Source organism: Salvelinus namaycush, chromosome 34 (genome assembly GCF_016432855.1).
Source record: "Salvelinus namaycush isolate Seneca chromosome 34, SaNama_1.0, whole genome shotgun sequence".
In the NCBI taxonomy this organism is placed as follows: Eukaryota; Metazoa; Chordata; class Actinopteri; order Salmoniformes; family Salmonidae; genus Salvelinus; species Salvelinus namaycush.
This window is the reverse complement of record NC_052340.1, coordinates 11,648,376-11,666,010: the sequence shown is the minus strand read 5'-3', so window position 1 is coordinate 11,666,010 and position 17,635 is coordinate 11,648,376. Positions and strand designations below refer to the sequence as shown.

General features: G+C 42.3%; 1 protein-coding gene across 1 annotated transcript; it reads left to right on the top strand.

Annotated features, from left to right (window-relative positions):
* Positions 1-5,537: 5,537 nt before the first annotated feature.
* Positions 5,538-11,969, top strand: LOC120029169. The gene is made up of 7 exons (XM_038974469.1): positions 5,538-5,546; positions 5,959-6,192; positions 7,515-7,634; positions 8,040-8,361; positions 11,017-11,112; positions 11,249-11,389; positions 11,542-11,969. The coding sequence occupies exons 1-7, from the start codon at positions 5,538-5,540 to the stop codon at positions 11,967-11,969; spliced, it is 1,350 nt and encodes a 449-aa protein (XP_038830397.1).
* The last annotated feature ends 5,666 nt before the right edge of the window (positions 11,970-17,635 follow it).

Sequence of the window (17,635 nt, the reverse complement as noted above, 5' to 3'; positions counted from 1 at the left end):
CGCATTAACATCTGCTAACCATGTGTATGTGACAAACAAAATTTTATTAAATGTATCAAATATGGATTTTTTTTCCCGTAATGAGGCCAGTGTCTGAATTAATTGGTTGTGGCCGAGAGGTGAAAGTAGAACCCTTCAGGGATTTGACAGTTTTTTGACAGTGTAATGGGTTCCCATTACAATCCGAAAGAGCGGTTACATAATAATCCACAAAAGTATTGAAGACATCTGCAAAAAGGCTCAAAGCTAAATCAGGTCCAGGGATAGCTGAAATGCAATTAAGGTCACTAAATTGTGTTAGTTTGTTTGCGTTTTGTGTAACTTATTTAACTTATTGTTTACATAATGTTGCTGCTACTGTCTCTTATGACCGAAAATAACTTCTGGACATCAGAACAGCGATTACTCATCACGGACTGGAAGAAACTTTTTCCTTTAACGAGTCCGACGAGAAGGATATACTGCTTTCACTGGAACAGGCCCAGATCCCCGCCTTTTGCGTAAAGAGCAGGGAAAGGGGCCGCAGATCGGGCAGCCTTCTGAGAATCCGTAGGCGAGCGAGTAAACTCCCACTGCCATCTGTTCTTCTTGCTAACGTGCAATCATTGTAAAATAAAATTGATGACCTACGATTAAGATTATCCTACCGACGGGACATTAAAAACTGTAATATCTTATGTTTCACCGAGACGTGGCTGAATGCCGATATGGACAATATAGAGTTAGCGGGATTTTCCATGCACCGTCTGGGAAAACAAGGGATAACTGCTGGTGCGCGATGTCTAATATTAAAGAAGTAAGATAAGCTGTAGACCACACTATCTAATGAGAGTTCTCATCTATATTATTCGTAGCTGTCTATTTACCACCACAGAACGAAGCTGGCACTAAGACCGCTCTCAACCAACTCTAAAAGGCCATAAGCAAAGAAGAAAATGCTCAACCTCAACCAGAAGCGGCGCTCCTAGTGGCCGGAGACTTTAATGCAGGCACACTTAAATCAGTTTTACCAAATTTTTACCAGCATGTAACATGAACAACCAGAGGAGAAAAAAATCCTAGACCACCTTTACTCCACTCACTGAGATGCATACAAAGCTCTCCCCCGCCCTCTATTTGGCAAATCTGACAATTTTCTATCCTCCTGATTCCTGCTTACAAGCAAAAACTAAAGCAGGAAGTGCCAGTGACTCACTCAATACGGAAGTGGTCAGACAACACGGATGCTACACTACAGGACTGTTTTGCTAGCACAGACTGGAATATGTTCCGGGATTCATCCAATGGCATTGAGGAGTACATCACCTCAGCCATCGGCTTCATCAATAAGTGCATTGACGACCTCGTCCCCACAGTGACTGTACGTACATATCCCAACCAGAAGTCATGGATTACAGGCAACATCCGCATCGAGCTAAAGGCTAGAGCTGCCGCTTTCAAGGAGCGGGAGACTAATCCGGATGCTTATAAGAAATCCCGCTATGCCCTCAGACGAGCCATCAAACAAGCAAAGCGTCAATCCCTGTACCTTTTGCAGAATATCAGTCTGTCCCTGATGTTTTTCCTTGAGAGAAGTGGCTTCTTTGCTGCCCTTCTTGACACCAGGCCATCCTCCAAAAGTCTTCACCTCACTGTGCGTGCAGATGCACTCACACCTGCCTGCTGCCATTCCAGAGCAAGCTCTGTACTGGTGGTGCCTCGATCCCGCAGCTGAATCAACTTTAGGAGACGGTCCTGGCGCTTGCTGGACTTTCTTGGGCGCCCTGAAGCCTTCTTCACAACAATTGAACCGCTCTCCTTGAAGTTCTTGATGATCCAATAAATGGTTGATTTAGGTGCAATCTTACTGGCAGCAATAGCCTTGCCTGTGAAGCCCTTTTTGTGCAAAGCAATGATGACGGCACATGTTTCCTTGCAGGTAACCATGGCTGACAGAGGAAGAACAATGATGCCAAGCACCACTATCCTTTTGAAGCTTCCAGTCTGTTATTCAAACTCAATCAGCATGACAGAGTGATCTCCAGCCTTGTCCTCGTCAACGCTCACACCTGTGTTAACAAGAGAATCACTGACATGATGTCAGCTGGTACTTTTGTGGCAGGGCTGAAATGCAGTGGAAATGTTTTGGGGGGATTCAGTTCATTTGCATGGCAAAGAGGGACTTTGCAATTAATCTGATCACTCTTCATAACATTCTGGAGTATATGCAAATTGCCATCATACAAACTGAGGCAGCAGACTTCGTGAAAATTAATATTTTTGTAATTCTCAAAACTTTTGGCCATGACTGTAGGCTTAGTCACCAGCGGGGTTAGGTTTAGATCATTTCACATGTCTGTTAGATTGTCTGAAGCGTGCATTTCCCATTCATAAATTAGGTCACCCAGGATAATAACTTCTGATTTTAATAAAAGACTACAAACTAGTTAACTCCTATAACAGTCATGTATACATTTTTCCCCAGACAAAGGCTTAAATATATTAGCAAAAAAAAAAGTCAACGGAAATGGATTTCAGTTAAGAGAGCGTTCCAGAGAACGCGTTTCCACTGCTCCAGAGTCCAATGGTGGCGAGCTTTACACCATTCCAGCCGATGCTTGGCTTTGCGCATGGTAATCTTAGGCTTGCCACCTAAGATGGTTTCCATGGTTTCTGCTTGGCCATGGAAACCCTTTTCATGAAGCTTCCGACAAACAGGTATTTTGCTGACGTTGCTTCGAGGCATTTTGGAACTTGGTAGTGAGTGTTGTAACCAAGGACAGATTAATTTTACGCTCTACGCGCTTCAGCACTTGGCGGTCTCATACTGTGAGCTTGTGTGGCCTACCACTTCGCGGCTGTTTCCACTTAACAGCACTTACAGTTGACCGGGGCAGCTCTAGCAGGCAGAAATATGATGAACTGACTTGGTGGCATCCTATGAAGGTGTTCCATTGAAAGTCGTTGAGCTCTTCAGTAAGGCCATTCTATTGCCAATGTTTGTCTATGGAAATTGCATGGCTGTGTGCTCGATTTTATAAACCTGTCAGCAACTAGTGTGTCTGAAATACCCAAATCCACTAATTTGAGGGGGTGTCCACATACTTTTGTGTGTATATACTGTAGGTTGGCGAGGAATCCACTAAAAGTCAATCCACACAGTGTGATGGTCAGTTAGATTTGAATCAGAGTTTGTAGGATCACCACAGTTATAGGCAGCAAACCAGAACCCAACCACAGACTAGAAAACAGCCAGCACTAGGACCCACAATAAACACAATCAAGGCACACAACTCGCCATCATAACAGCAAGGAGAGAGCGGTGACTCACTTAATGTGATTAAATGCTGTGGCCCATCAAAACAGCAATGCAGCGGAGGCCGTGTTGCCAGTATGATAGCCAGGAGAGAAGCACCTCGAAGGGGCTGTAGTTTCCGTTGGAAGCCGGGAGGGAGGCAAGCGCTACACGGTGGCCGCGGGACAGTCAAAAAAAGTAGGCTAAACCAAGTGGAGTTCAAGTTTCGCAGTAGTCCAGAAGCATCCAAGGCACAATGTCAAGTGGAAGGATAAAAGCAGCAGTAGGCAGGTGTCTGCTCAGATAATGCCCCAGTGCAGAGTAGGGTGCCCAGGTAGGCCTCAAATGTTTCAGCAGACCTGTTTTGTATGTCTCCTTAAAAACTCGATGCAATATTGCACTATTGTCCAATGTGTTCACAGCCAGATGAAAAGATTTTCAGCTACAAACACTGATCAGAAAAAAATACATGCTTGCAAACCATCTTGAAAAGTGGGTGTTTTAATTGTAAGTCAAGGGCAGAGGTCATCTCCTCACAAACAATCTCTTATATAGTAGTGGCAAGCTCTTTCTGTTGCCTGGTGACAGCCGCCATGTTCCCACAGTTGAATTGTGGATGGAGAAATTGTAGCTGCTGGAGTGTAATGTGTATAAATGCCTTAATTTCTCAAGAAGATGGACTCTTACCTTTCATTTGACACCAAATTTGACATTTGGTGCTCATGAGTCCTTTTTACATGGAAATGACCAGCAGCTTACACAGTATAGCCATTTCTGTATCCATTGTATTGTTTATCATTGTTGACACAACCACATTACTGTGGACAGTGTTTATTTCAACATTTGTACAATAACTATGCTTTTTATAGCCACAGAGAAGGTGAAAAATGTGGTTGTATCAACAATGATAAACAATACAATGGATACGGCAGAAATGGCTATACTGTGTAAGCTGCTGGTCATTTCCATGTAAAAGGACCCATGAGCACCAATGTGAAAATGGGGAGGGGGGGTTAAAAAGTGTACAGTGTATATATGCCTTAATTTCTCCAGAATATAGACTCTTAGTTTTCATTTGACACCAAATTTAGCATGCTCCTATTAACTTCACATGTTGGAGGTCATGTGTCCTTTTACATGGACGATCAGTTTACACAGTATAGCCATTGTATTGTTTAACATTGTGAGGTACAACCTTATTATTGTGGACACACAGTGTGTGTGTATTTTTAACAATAACTAGGCTATTTATATCCACAAAGAAGGTAAAAACGTGGTTCCTTCTTGGAGAAGGTGAAAAACCTGTCGGTCTACCACTTTGAGATTATTTAAAAATCTAGACCACTGACAACCTGCAGTGCTTCTGCCTCATCCATGTGACTGTGACATCAGTCAGAATGTTTTGGAAACTCCTCACTGGTCTTATCTGTTTTTCCTGCCTCGCCCAAGGCCAGCCCATTTAGGTTTTAACCAGCATGCTATGACATTTCGGAAGCATTGGCAGTCTTACTTACAAAGTTGACCACAATCTCCAGGACCTACATTTCCCAGCTCCATGGCCGCTGCCGCATGGCCTGAGGAGGAGTTTGTGTGCTCTGTCTGTCTGGAGACGCTACGTGACCCCACCACGCTGCCCTGTGGTCACACCTACTGCCTGTCCTGCATCCAGAGGCACTGGGACCAGAATGAGGCCAAGGGTCAGTTTAACTGCCCCCAAGGGGGGATGTTCCCCCAACTGCCCGTCGTCAGCCCCAGGCTTTGCCCTCAACACCAGCGGCCCCTAGAGCTCTACTGCCATGATGATAAGGAGTGTTTGTGTGACGAGTGTTGTCGTGATGGACACAAGGGCCACCGTGTGGTTAAGCCGCAAGAGGAGTGGAAGGAGAGATGGGTAAAGAACTGACTGTTGTTTTGTCTGTTGCCACAGCTATTTTATTTGAATATAGCAGCTTTATTTGAATTTTAGAAAATACTGGGTGCCTGAGAGAATCCTGTGTTTCTGTATACTGTGTCCCTTTGTGCAGAGGGAGCTAGTTCCAATGCAGGCCGAGACACAGAGGAGGATCCAAGAGATGGAGAAGGAGCTCAAGGAGTTCCCATAAACTGCCCAGCTCCACAAAGTAAGGAAACCCCTCATCAATGTAAAATATGTTGTGGTTACATAATTTGTTTTCAGTGTGTTGTGGAAATTCTTACACAGGGACACCCATAGTCAATCTTAAATGAATCATTGTTTATTGTCAGAGGGGTTCCAACAAACTCAATGCACCAAGTACACATGTCGATGAGGAGCTCTAACGGGGCAGTCCCGTTTAGTTCCCTTTTTATGCTGGTTACAGACATGTTACATAGGCATAGTTTATAGGAGACGGTGCCAGACACATGCCGGAACCAACCCTATCTTAACTTATAGAACAGATTCTTGGTGTTCTGCCAAATAGTCTAAAGGAGGAGGTCATGACGGCCCTCCCTCATATCTTTACCAGGCACAGGCAGGAACAAAGGATTGTTTGACACCAAAGACAAGATTCACAAAGTAAAATTTCCATCACAAGAGCCTAGTAGTTAGTCACTGTTTCATAACACTCTGCCCCCTCTTTCACTTCCTCCTTGTCTCTCCACCTCTATCCATCCCTCCATTTTTGCTTTGCTTCTCTCCATGTCTGTGTCCTCTCTCTTCTCAGAGCTCAGTCCAGGCCCTACAGAAGGAGGGTGTGGAGCTCTTCTCTGAGCTGGTGAAGAGTGTGGAGCTGATGGGTACCCAGGTCGGGGAGTTGCTTTGTGCCCATGAGGCCTCCATGGGCAGCCGGACCAAGGGCCACATCCACAAGCTGGAGCAGGAGCTGGCCCAGCTCAGCAGGAAAGACCAGGAACTCAGCCGACTGGCCAGCATGCAGGACCACATCTGCTTCTTAAAGGTACAAGGAAAAAAGATAATGGGATTGAGATGACCATCCTCACCACTAGGCGTTATTGTCTTCATCTATCATCCTCTACAGAATATCTTCACCCTGGAGCTCCTCACACATAATGGGGATAGGGCTGGGTGAGGAGGCCCTTGTGTCTGAGATTCAAACTGTGATGGAAGAGCTAAGAGATGGACTACAGGATCTCTGTAAATCCAGCATGGCCAAGATCTTCAGAACTGGTGAGTCCATGGGCATTTTCAATGGCCTAAAACGTATACAGGGAGATTAGGACCTGTTTTACTATTTTCCCTTTTTATTTTGCTGGTTCTGTTGAGAATGCTCAATGGTTGAGCAGTATATATGGTTATTAATATTACTGAGACTGTTTTCTTGCTTGTAGTGAATGATGCCAGTCTTGGTCCGTCTCAATTGTTCAATGGTCAAGCTGCAGGGAACGGAGCATCTACTGACAACAATCAGGTGGCTTCACAAAATGCAGGTAAGCATCTACAAGACATGTTAAATGAAAACTAAAAAACTAAGTTGCAGTTGCCATTTTCTATCAGAATGTTAATCTTTTTTTCTCATTACTCTCTGTAGCATCCGAAGTGCAATCAAACCCTCAACTGAACACAGGTACATGTTTAATTCAGTCTTTGTATGAGATGATCAAGATGCTTTCCCCTGTTGCATTTTAGTATGTGAAATAACATCAAACCCTTCACCTCTACCTAGCTGATTAAACTCAACTCCACGATTTACGATGGATTTGCGCAGTGACTAGCTGTAAAAACAGCTTTCTTATTTTCTCACCTCTATTGCTTTTCTTTCGTGAATGAGGTGACATCAACAAACATTCTACCTCAACCTCCATTACCTACAACTGTACCTCAAGGTAAATATATGAACAGCGGTCTGAGGATTCTTCAGTGTAGTTCCAAAGTTGGCATTATAATGCAAATAAAATGTTGTCAATAAGAATTGTTTATTTTCTCTCACAACTTTTAGTGAATCAGGTGACCACTGTTGGTTTGGAAAACCCAGAGCTGAAAACCAGAAAAGAAATGCTCAAATGTGAGTAGCCCTTTTACTGCTTTTCACCCTTTTAAAGAGTTATAGAAATGTAGTCATAAGCAGCATTGAAGCGTCTTCAGATCTTCAGACAATTGGACGCTTGAACAAAAAAGTGAGTGTGGACTACAAAGGATGACAATAGCATCACCAGTCTTTCCTGTCTTTCTCCATGTAGTTCGCTTTAATCTGACATTTGACCCCAACACTGCTTACCGCCACCTGAAACTGGCTGATGGGGACCGTAAGCCACTCTGAAGGCAGAGAAGCAGAACCAGCCGGAGCACCCCGACCGTTTCATCTACTGGAGACAGATACTGTGCAGGGAGCCCCTGACTGGGAGCCCCTATTACTGGGAGACAGAGTGGACGGGCCAGAAGGTGGGTTATTACTGCCATAGAAATAGAATTACTAGAAGGGACAAAGCTTCTCAGGCTACGACCACATTTGACTGGAACACTCATGGGTACACACCAGAGGAGGCTGCTGAGGTGAGGATGGCTCCTAATAATGGCTTGAATGGAGTTGATGGAATGGTATCAAACTTGTTTGATATCATTCCATTGGCTCCATTCCAGCCATTATTAGGAGCCGTCCTTCCCTCAGCAGCCTTCACTGGTACACACTTAATATAATTTATATGGTTGCTCCCTCATCATTAAGATTACGTCAACTTATGTTATGTACTTGAGAGATGCCCTTGATTTGAATCTGTCATCAATTGACTAGTATTCACTATTTTGGCTTTGAGTTATTTTACTTAGTTTTTATTATTTGTCACTCAGATCACTATCGGCGTGGCCTACAGAGACCTGGACAGAAAGGAGGCTGACGACAGCAGCAGGCTGGGCTACAACGAGCACTCTTGGAGCCTGAACTGGTCTGGGACGGGCTTCTCAATGTGGCACGCTGGGAAGGAGACCCAGCTAAGCTCAACCAAGGCTCGCAGGCTAGGGGTGTACCTGGACCAACATGAAGGAGTACTGGCCTTCTACAGGATCTCCAACAACCAGGCCCATCTCATCCATTCCCTCCAGACAGACTTTACTGGCCCTCTCTATCCTGGGTTCTGCTTCTGGTCAGGGGTTGGGGCATCTGTGACTCTAAGTCAACTGGACTAGTTTATACAACTGATAGGAAAGTTCCAGTATTAGATGCTGATTTGCTGATAGCTTGTTCCAGCCATATCTTAGCTGCTGTCCTATTGTCATGTGCCCTTTTGGTTTGTAAGAATTATATTCAAATGCACGATTGATAAAAAAATTTTTTTTAGCATAAACAAAGTTGCTTGAAGTGAATTTGAGTTGTTTTCAAAATACCAGTAGAAACGTATCTTCTGTTTGAAATTAGGCCATTTTCAGTTTAACACAAATGAGTTTCCTGAATAAGATGATATGTTATATAAATCCAGGGGCGCAACATTTGTTATAGAGGTGGGGGGGACATATATATACAGTACCAGTCAAAAGTTTGGACACACCTACTCATTCACAGGTTTTTATTTATTTGTACTATTTTTTCCATTGTAGAATAACAGTGAAGACATCAAAACTATGAAATAGCATATATGGAATCATGTAGTAACCAAAAAGGGTCAAACAAATCAAAATATATTTTAGGTTCTTCAAAGTAGCCACCCTTTGCCTTGACAGCTTTGCACACTCTTGGCATTCTCTCAACCAGCTTCATGAGGAATGCTTTTCCAACAGTCTTGAAGGAGTTATGCGCATCACCGCATAACACGGTGCCTGACCGGTCACACGCTCCCCACGGTAAGCCCGGGGAGTTGGCTCAGGTCTAAACCCTGACTCCGCCAATCACCCCGTGTGCCCCCCCAAAAAAATTGGGGAGCTGCCTCTCGGGCTTCCGTTGTCTCAACTCCTCATAGTGTCGCCGTTCCTCTCTCGCTACCTCCGCCTGCTTCCATGGCAGGGTCTTGTCCCCTGCCATTACCTCCTCCCAGGTCCAGGATGTCCTCCACTCCCTTTTCTCCCGGGCCCAGGATCCCTGCTCCTCCTGGCCACGCTGCTTGGTCCTTTAGTGGTGGGATGTTCTGTAACGGCTATCGTCGGAATGAGACCAAAGCGCAGCGTGGAAAGTGTCCATGATTTAATGTTCAAAGAACACTCAAACAAAATGACAAAAGGTGAAAACGAAAGCGCACAGTTCTCAGGAAAAAACACTAAACAGAAAACAACATCCCACAAAACCCAAACGGAAAATTACAACTTATATATGATCCCCAATCAGAGACAACGATAGACAGCTGCCTCTGATTGGGAACCACACTAACATAGAAATAGAATGCCCACCCTAGTCACACCCTGACCTAACCAAAATAGAGAATAAAAACCTCTCTATGGCCAGGGCGTGACCGCATGGTCCTAAAGCACAACGTTGCCTCGTTTTGTATCACATTCTAATGATAAAACTGGGGTTGACAAAAATGCTATTTCAAAATGTGGGGTAGACCTGTCCCCAGTGAAAGTTGCGCCCCTGTATAAATCTGTCCACTTAGCTTGCTTAAATAAGTTGCTGATATATCTAGATTTTTTTTAAATATATTTTTTAAATATATATTTTTAAATTTGTTTACTTCAGTTTATTTAGTAAATACTTTCTTAACACTGATTTTATCTTAACTGCATTGTTGGTTAAGGCCTTGTAAGTAAACATTTCACTATAAGGTTGTATTCGGTGCATATGACAAATAAAAATTGATTTGATTTGATTGGCACTTGCCTCCTTATATAATAAGATGAACAGTTTATGACAGGAAACTCCTTAATCTCCACATCATAATTGCTGACCTTGCTCCACTCGTTCTGCCTCAGTCTATTCTCTTTAACAGCGTCATCTGCATTATTCCCCATTGCTTTCCATATAGGAAGATCAACACTGTTCTTATACAGAAACACCCTGACAATCTACTCCCCTTGCCTTCTGCGCTCCCCTCCCAACATGCTATGCTGGGAATGAGTTCACTGTTTTTCACCTCTCGCCCATTGCATCAGGAAAGGGTCCCCTGCCGACTACCTGACACTCTCTCCATCGCCCATTAACATACACAATGAGCAGGTGGAAGCTGCCTGACACCTGAAAACACAGGTAAAGTGTCATTGCAGTTCAATGGGAACTCCATGGTCCGGGTGACAGACAATACCTGTCCCACATATGCAGGACACAAAGCCTGCCACTGCCCAGCCCACAGAGGACAGACAGTGGGAGGTGGCATTTACTCAGGGTTTATAGACCGAGTTCATCTCCTGGTGACAGTCTATCCATCCCATCCGACTGTCTGTGAACATCGACTGCCATCTCCAAGCTGCAAAATGAGAGGTGGGCATCTCTATGGTTTCCTATATGACAGGGAAGCATAACTGCAGATGTAGGCTCCAGAGTGGTTGAATGAGGACAGAGGAGTTAAGCTTTTGGTCTAGAGTAGCCAAGGGGGTGCACAACTCCTGTCCTGGAGGGCAGCAGTCCTGCTGCTTTTTGTACGGGGAAATGGGCTCCGCAAGGGTACAGTTATAAATATTACTGGAACATGCTGCTAGATCAGGTAGTCTAGGAAAGATTGAAGTTACATGTTTATACTTTCCCTATTCAAATACAGTCTGTTCGGTTATGAGTAGTGTTGATTCTCTCTGCATGCACCATTTGTCTAAGATGGTGTGTGACGCTGCAGGTGTGTGTACAGTATATGGAAGAGTGCATACTGTGGTGTAACTGTGTGCTTTATTCTGCTCTCTCCTCCTACAGCTATCGTACTGCTGTGCTTGCTGGGGGCCGCTCTGGCCAATGAATACAGCTGGAATAGCCCTGGAGAGACAACAAAGGACTCCAAAACAGAGAACTGTAAGGGATAGAGAGAGTAGGAAGGGGAGAAAGGGAGACACTAAACACACTGAGGATGGCAAACAGCGAGGAGTGTTGAGAACCACTGTCTAATCCTTTGTCCTGTCTGTCTGTCTGTGTGTCTGTGTCCACACAGTGTGTCTGGCGGACCAGGCCTCCTGCGGCTGCTGCCTGATGCAGAAGCAGATGTGGAGGATGGAGCAGTTTTTCAACATGAGTCTGAACGAGCTGCAGAAGGGCCTGGAGAAGGCAAAGGCCGTGGTCAACAACGTCCGCGGTGAGACCACCTGACCGCAACCACTATCTCCACTACCACATCAACACTGGCCAATGTGTTACATTTTGACTGGTAACCAAATGGCTTGCTGTTATTTTGTCTCATTGTATATTCATTTCACTATCTTTCCCTCTCTCTCTTTCCATCTACAGCTAGCCGAAGTGCCTTCTCCGTGGCCCTGACCAACACACGCCGTTGCGAGGGCCCCTTCCGTGAAGCTAAGACCATTGTCTACCAGCACATCTTCGTCAACCTGGGCGAGGGCTACAACAACCGCACCGGCATCTTCACTGTGCCCCGCTCCGGTGTCTACAGCCTGGCCCTGACCGTGTACAGCGACTCGGGCGCCCCCGGCGCCAACCTGGCCGCTTGCGCCAGCCTGATGGTGAACGGGCGCCAGGTGGCGGGCTGCAGCGAGCAGAACCAGCAGGACCAGGAGGACAGCACCACCACGGTGATGGCCGTCCAGCTGCAGGCCGGGGACAAGTTGTCCGTCACCCTGCCCATCGGATGCTTCCTGTGCGACGAACAGAGCCACTACAACACCTTTTCCGGCTTCCTGCTCTACGCCACCGACTAAGTCTAAGCTGAGGCTGCTGAGGTTACCACACCCCACCACCTTCGCCCTGTCTTTAACTCCTTTGCCCAGTCCTGCTTCTGGAAGGGAACTTGGAGCTGGTCTTGAGGCTCTGTGATGAGTGTTTGATCAGAGGCCAGCTCCTCCAGTGAATGTCAATCAGAACCCCATTCATCTTTCTAGGACCAGAACTAGCCCCCCCCCCCCCCCCCCCCCCCTCGTCTTGACCATCCCCCCAACAACTTTGGGTAACAACTTCTTACCCAATCAAGTTAACTGGTGATGTATACAGTGATGGGAAAAAAGCTGTTTGCATGTGTTAGATTTTTTTTGAAAATAAACCATGATTATACAACAAGTACTTGGTCTGTGTTCTTTTATCTCTCTCTGAATACAGTAGTGCAATAACACTTACTAATACTAACATTACTTAATGATCCTAAGGGTCCACAAATAGAGACAAACGTTTAATGTACTGGGATGAGTGAGGTAGAAGTACAGCCTCTGCGCAATGAAGATAAATGCCAAATGAGCATTTGAGATTTTTTTTTAAATGTTTCCATTTATTTTGGGGAGTCGACCGTAGAGGGTTATATTGACCCTATCTCGTTAACCTTTTCCTTGAATGAATCAAATGTGTCACAAAAGTGACAAACTCAACTCACCTCAACTCAACTCACCTTTGTATCTCTAAGAATTAACATCAAGACCAAATGTTCACACATTAAAAGAATACATTGTCCTCTTGAGTGAAATGGATTCATTTGACACCACTTTACGTAATCTGATAATATTTTTCAACTTGTTATCTGACCTCCGTACCATACATCTATGCTCAACACGTTGTCAGGGATGTACAGGCTAGGGGTGTACAGAGCAGTAAAGTTTAGCCATAAGCATTAATACTGTGGTCAGGTGCCACAAAGAGGGACTTAGGAAAATTACAAATGGCCCAGAACAGGGCAGCACAGCTGGCACTTAAATGTACACGGAGAGCTAATATTAATAATATGCATGTTAATATCTCCTGGCTTAAAGTAGAGGAGAGACTGACTTCATCACTACTTGTATTTGTGAGAAGTATTGACATGTTGAATGCACGGAGCTGTCTGTTTAAACTACTGGCACACAGCTCAGACACCCATGCATACCCCACAAGACATGCCACCAGAGGTCTCTTCACAGTCCCCAAGTCCAGAACAGACTATGGGAGGCACACGGTACTACAGTACATAGAGCCATGACTACATGGAACTCTATTCCAATTCAGGTAACTGATGCAAGCAGTAGAATCCGATAAAAAACAGATAAAAATACACCTTATGGGATTGTGGGGACTGTAAAGACACATACACACACACATGCTAACATACTAACAGTGGTGTAAAGTTCTTAAGTAAAAATACTTTAAACTAGTACTTAAGTCGTTTTTTGTGGTGTCTGTACTTTACTTTACTATCTATATTTTTTACAACTTTTACTTTTACATTCCTAACTAAAATAATGTACTTTTTACTCCATACATTTTCCCTGACAGCCAAGAGTACTCGTTACATTTTGAATGTTTAGCAGGATAGGAAAATGGTCAAATTCACGTACTTATCAAGAGAACATCCCTGGTCATCCTTACTGCCTCTGATCTGGAGGACTCACTTAAAACAAATGCTTCGTTTGTAAATTATGTTGTAGTCTGGCTAAACAAAATTTAAAGTGCTGTCTGGTGTGCTTAATATAAACAATTTGAAATGATTTATACTTGTACTTTTGATACTTAAGTATATTTAAAACGAATTACTTTTAGACTTTAAGTCAAGTAGTATTTTACTGGGTGACTTTCACATTTTCTATTAAGGTATCTTTACTTTTACTCAAGTATGACAATTGGGTACTTTTTCCACCACTACTTACTATACACACGTCCACATGGATTTTGTGTTGTAGATATGTGGTAGTAGAGTAGTGGTCTGAGGGGACGCACTTAATGTGTTGTGAAATGTATTGTAATGTTTTTAAAGTTATAAAAACGGGTTATAACGGCTTTAATTTTGCTGGACCCTAGAAAGAGAGGATCCATAACAAATACAAATGCTGTATCTATCTCTATTGCCATCAGACTCCACACTTTACAGATTTAACCTCAATGACCTCAGTGAATCAGAGATAATGTGACTGAAAATCCAATGAGGAGTCTGTTATGGACTAGAGTATAATTTGCATGAATCTGAACTATAGAGGTGAACAAGTACAATACAATGTGTATTTGGCTCAACAATATTGGTGTTCCTCTGACATATGAATATCTTCACAGCTTTCCTTATGTCACATTCAGCAGCACATTACTTAAATGCTATGAACTAGCTACATACAGTATGTAGCACAACCAGTTCTCGGGACTCCAACTATTATGTATATATCATATAGCATACACATTCAACGTACAGACAGGATGGGGAGTATGTAAGGGATAAGGATAAGAGCAGTGGAGTAGTCTACGGCGATACGGATATCACTTTTTTTTTTTTTCATTTTTAAATACATTTTTATTCATAATACAACAATCAACAACTTACATTGCTACATCAAACATGTCTAACAATACAAAACACAAGTATTAACAATAAAATACTAAAACATACAAAAATATAAATAAAATAATTTAAAAAAATAAACAATTCTAATGCAATTGTATTCACTCTGAAAAAATCTCATTATAATGATTCAGGAAGATGATATTCTTGTTGTTATTCACTAGGGATAATGTCTTATTAACAAGATAATTAAATTCAATCAAAAATATGTGTAACTTGGTATATAATTCTGGAATTCTATTTTGTGTATAAAGTATTTACAAACAAGAATTTAAAAAATCACAATAACTTCAATGGTCTTGTTATCATTGCAATAGTAACATATTATATCCTTCATGTCAAAAACATGGGTAGTGTTCATAATGGTAAATAAGTATTCTGCAAGGTTTTCCCCAAATTCTGACACAAATTTACATTCAAAGAACAAGTGAATCAGATTATCTTCTTTTTCACAGAAAACGCAGACATCATCAATAGCCACAAATTTGGACAATATAGAATTTAATGGATATATCTTATGTAGAATTTTAAAGTGCACTTCCTTAAATTAGTTTGGTATACAATATTTGTAAGGCTTTAACCAAGGTTTTTTAGAGACAATGTCAGGAATAGGGACGGCAGGTAACCTAGTGGTTAGAGCGTTGGACTAGTAACCGAAAGGTTACAAGATCGAATCGCCGAGCTGACAAGGTAAAAATCTGTCGTTCTGCCCCTGAACAGGCAGTTAACCCACTGTTCCTAGGCCGTCATTGTAAATAAGAATTTGTTCTTAACTGACTTGCCTAGTTAAATAAAGGTAAAAAATAAGCATGTTCCTCTAGGCGTAAATTGGTTCTGTGAATGAAAAATGTGTCTTATATATTTATTACAACAAGATTTCTCAAGTAAGTCCACGCCTTCCAAACTGATTTCTGGATAAACTTTGTGATCATCACCAAAGCTAAGATGACTTTTCATTAGTGTAGTTAGACCACTGGGAACGACTTTGATCACAGATATAAACTCTCTGAAAGGTATTGGAAACTCATTCAATGTTATAAATTGTTCATATGTAAGAATATTACCCCTGTTGTCAAAAACATCAAGAACAAAGTCAATATTCCTCTCATGCCAGCTGGGGTAGAACAATGACTTATTCCTTACAGTTATGTCTGAATTATTCCACAAAATAGCTTTATGTGGGGAAAAAATGTGCAGAAAACATTTTCCAGGACATTAAAACTTGTTGGTGAAACCTAGCCAATTTAGCGGGTAATCTTTCAGGAATATAATTACATTTCAGTAAAAATGTAAGACCCCCCAATTTATTAAACAAATTATTTGGAATGAAATACCATATTGCATCAGTATTGATCAAACATCTTTTCAACAAGTTGATCTTGAAAGTGTTATTTATGTCAACAAAATCCAACACTTCCAGACCTCCTTCAGCTCTTTTATTAGAAAGGACTGACTTTTTTAGTTTGTGAGACTTATTTTTCCAGATGAAGTCAAGAAAGGTCTTATTGATCTCTTTACAGGTAGAGGGATTTACAAATAAAGATAATGAGGGGTACACAAAGCGAGACAGTCCCTCTGCCTTGGACAGAAGTACTCTCCCAAGTATAGAAAGATCCCTTTGTAGCCAATTATTCAATATATTTTTGGTTTTCTTAATTTTAGGAGAGAAATTAATATGTTGTCTGTTTTTTTATGACAGATGTATTTCGAAATATTTAACACAGTCCTTTACAGGAATATTTTCTATTTCTTTATCATCGGATTCATATAAACAAAAGATTTCACATTTAGAAACATTTCGTTTTAATCCTGATGCAATAGAGAATACAGTGATAGTATTAAGGGCATGGGCGACCTGGTCTTTGTCTCTTAAAAAGAGATCGACGTGGTACATCGACTTGGGAAACAAAGATCTGATGTACCCCCTCGCAATGTCATCTTGCTCTTAAAAAATTGAAATACTCGTGGAAAATGGCCAAGGGGAACAAGTTTCTGAACGAGAGAAGCTCCGCATCAAAGATGCTCTGATACCGCAGGATCAGACTGCCAGGGAGAAACTGTGGCCGCTTATACAGAACGCACGACAAGAGGGAAAGAAGGCGGGGTTCAAGGGCACACACGCATTTATCGAAGGAAGAATGATTACTGGGTAACTCTGTTGACATGAACCATACTGGAACTGTGAGTACTACCATGAGTACATTTAATGTACTGCCACGAGTTAATGTACAGTGTGAACTACAATTTATGAACACTTGCCAACTCAAAAAAGGAGGAAAAAAAGAGATTTGTTATACTGTTAACCAACGCTACCTCAGCTGAGGGTAGTTTTCAGTCAGAGTAATCCTCTCAAGGTCCACTGTTTGTTTTATTGTTCACATTACTACTTCTGTTATCTAGTTTGTGTTCTATCTTTTTTTAAATTCAACTCACTCAATATCGTTAGTCTGAATGCTCGGGGTTTGGGAGATCTTACAGAAAGGAAAGCCTTATTTTTATATTGTAAACGCAGTAACGCAGATGTCCTTCTTCAGGATATCACTCATTATTGATATCTACATAGCGCATTGATGTGAATCACACTGCTGCTTTCTCATTTAGCTATTTGCGCCTCATAGATTGTGGTTGTTGTGGATGGCTGTTCACAAATCTAAATGTGTATCTGAACCCAATAATGGTTGCATTCAAGAAGTTTAAGCTGCCTATCAATCATTGTTTTTGAAATCAGTGAACAGCCTGTGAAAAATGCCTACTGGGGATTTTATTGCTCAATCTAATTCATGCTGATAAAAAAATAAATCCATAGGCCTAATGGACACACGCTCAAAGTTGCACACTTTTTAAATACTTAAAGGGACATTCTGTAGTTGCTACATCAATTTTTGGACTTGACAGCCAATTTTTCTTCTGAGGTCTTGGCTGATTTCTTTTGATTTTCCCATGATGTTAAGCAAAGAGGCACTGAGTTTGAAGGTAGGTCTTGAAATACATCCACAGGTACACCTCTGATTGACTCAAATTATGTAAATTAGCCTATCAGAAGCTTCTAAAGCCATGACATGATTTTCTGGAATTTTCCAA

Coding starts and splice junctions, on each gene's coding strand:
- LOC120029169 (XM_038974469.1), top strand. Junction 6,193..7,514: donor ACCACATCTGCTTCTTAAAG/GTACAAGGAAAA, acceptor GCCACTCTGAAG/GCAGAGAAGCAGAACCAGCC. Junction 11,113..11,248: donor GGACTCCAAAACAGAGAACT/GTAAGGGATAGA, acceptor GTGTCCACACAG/TGTGTCTGGCGGACCAGGCC.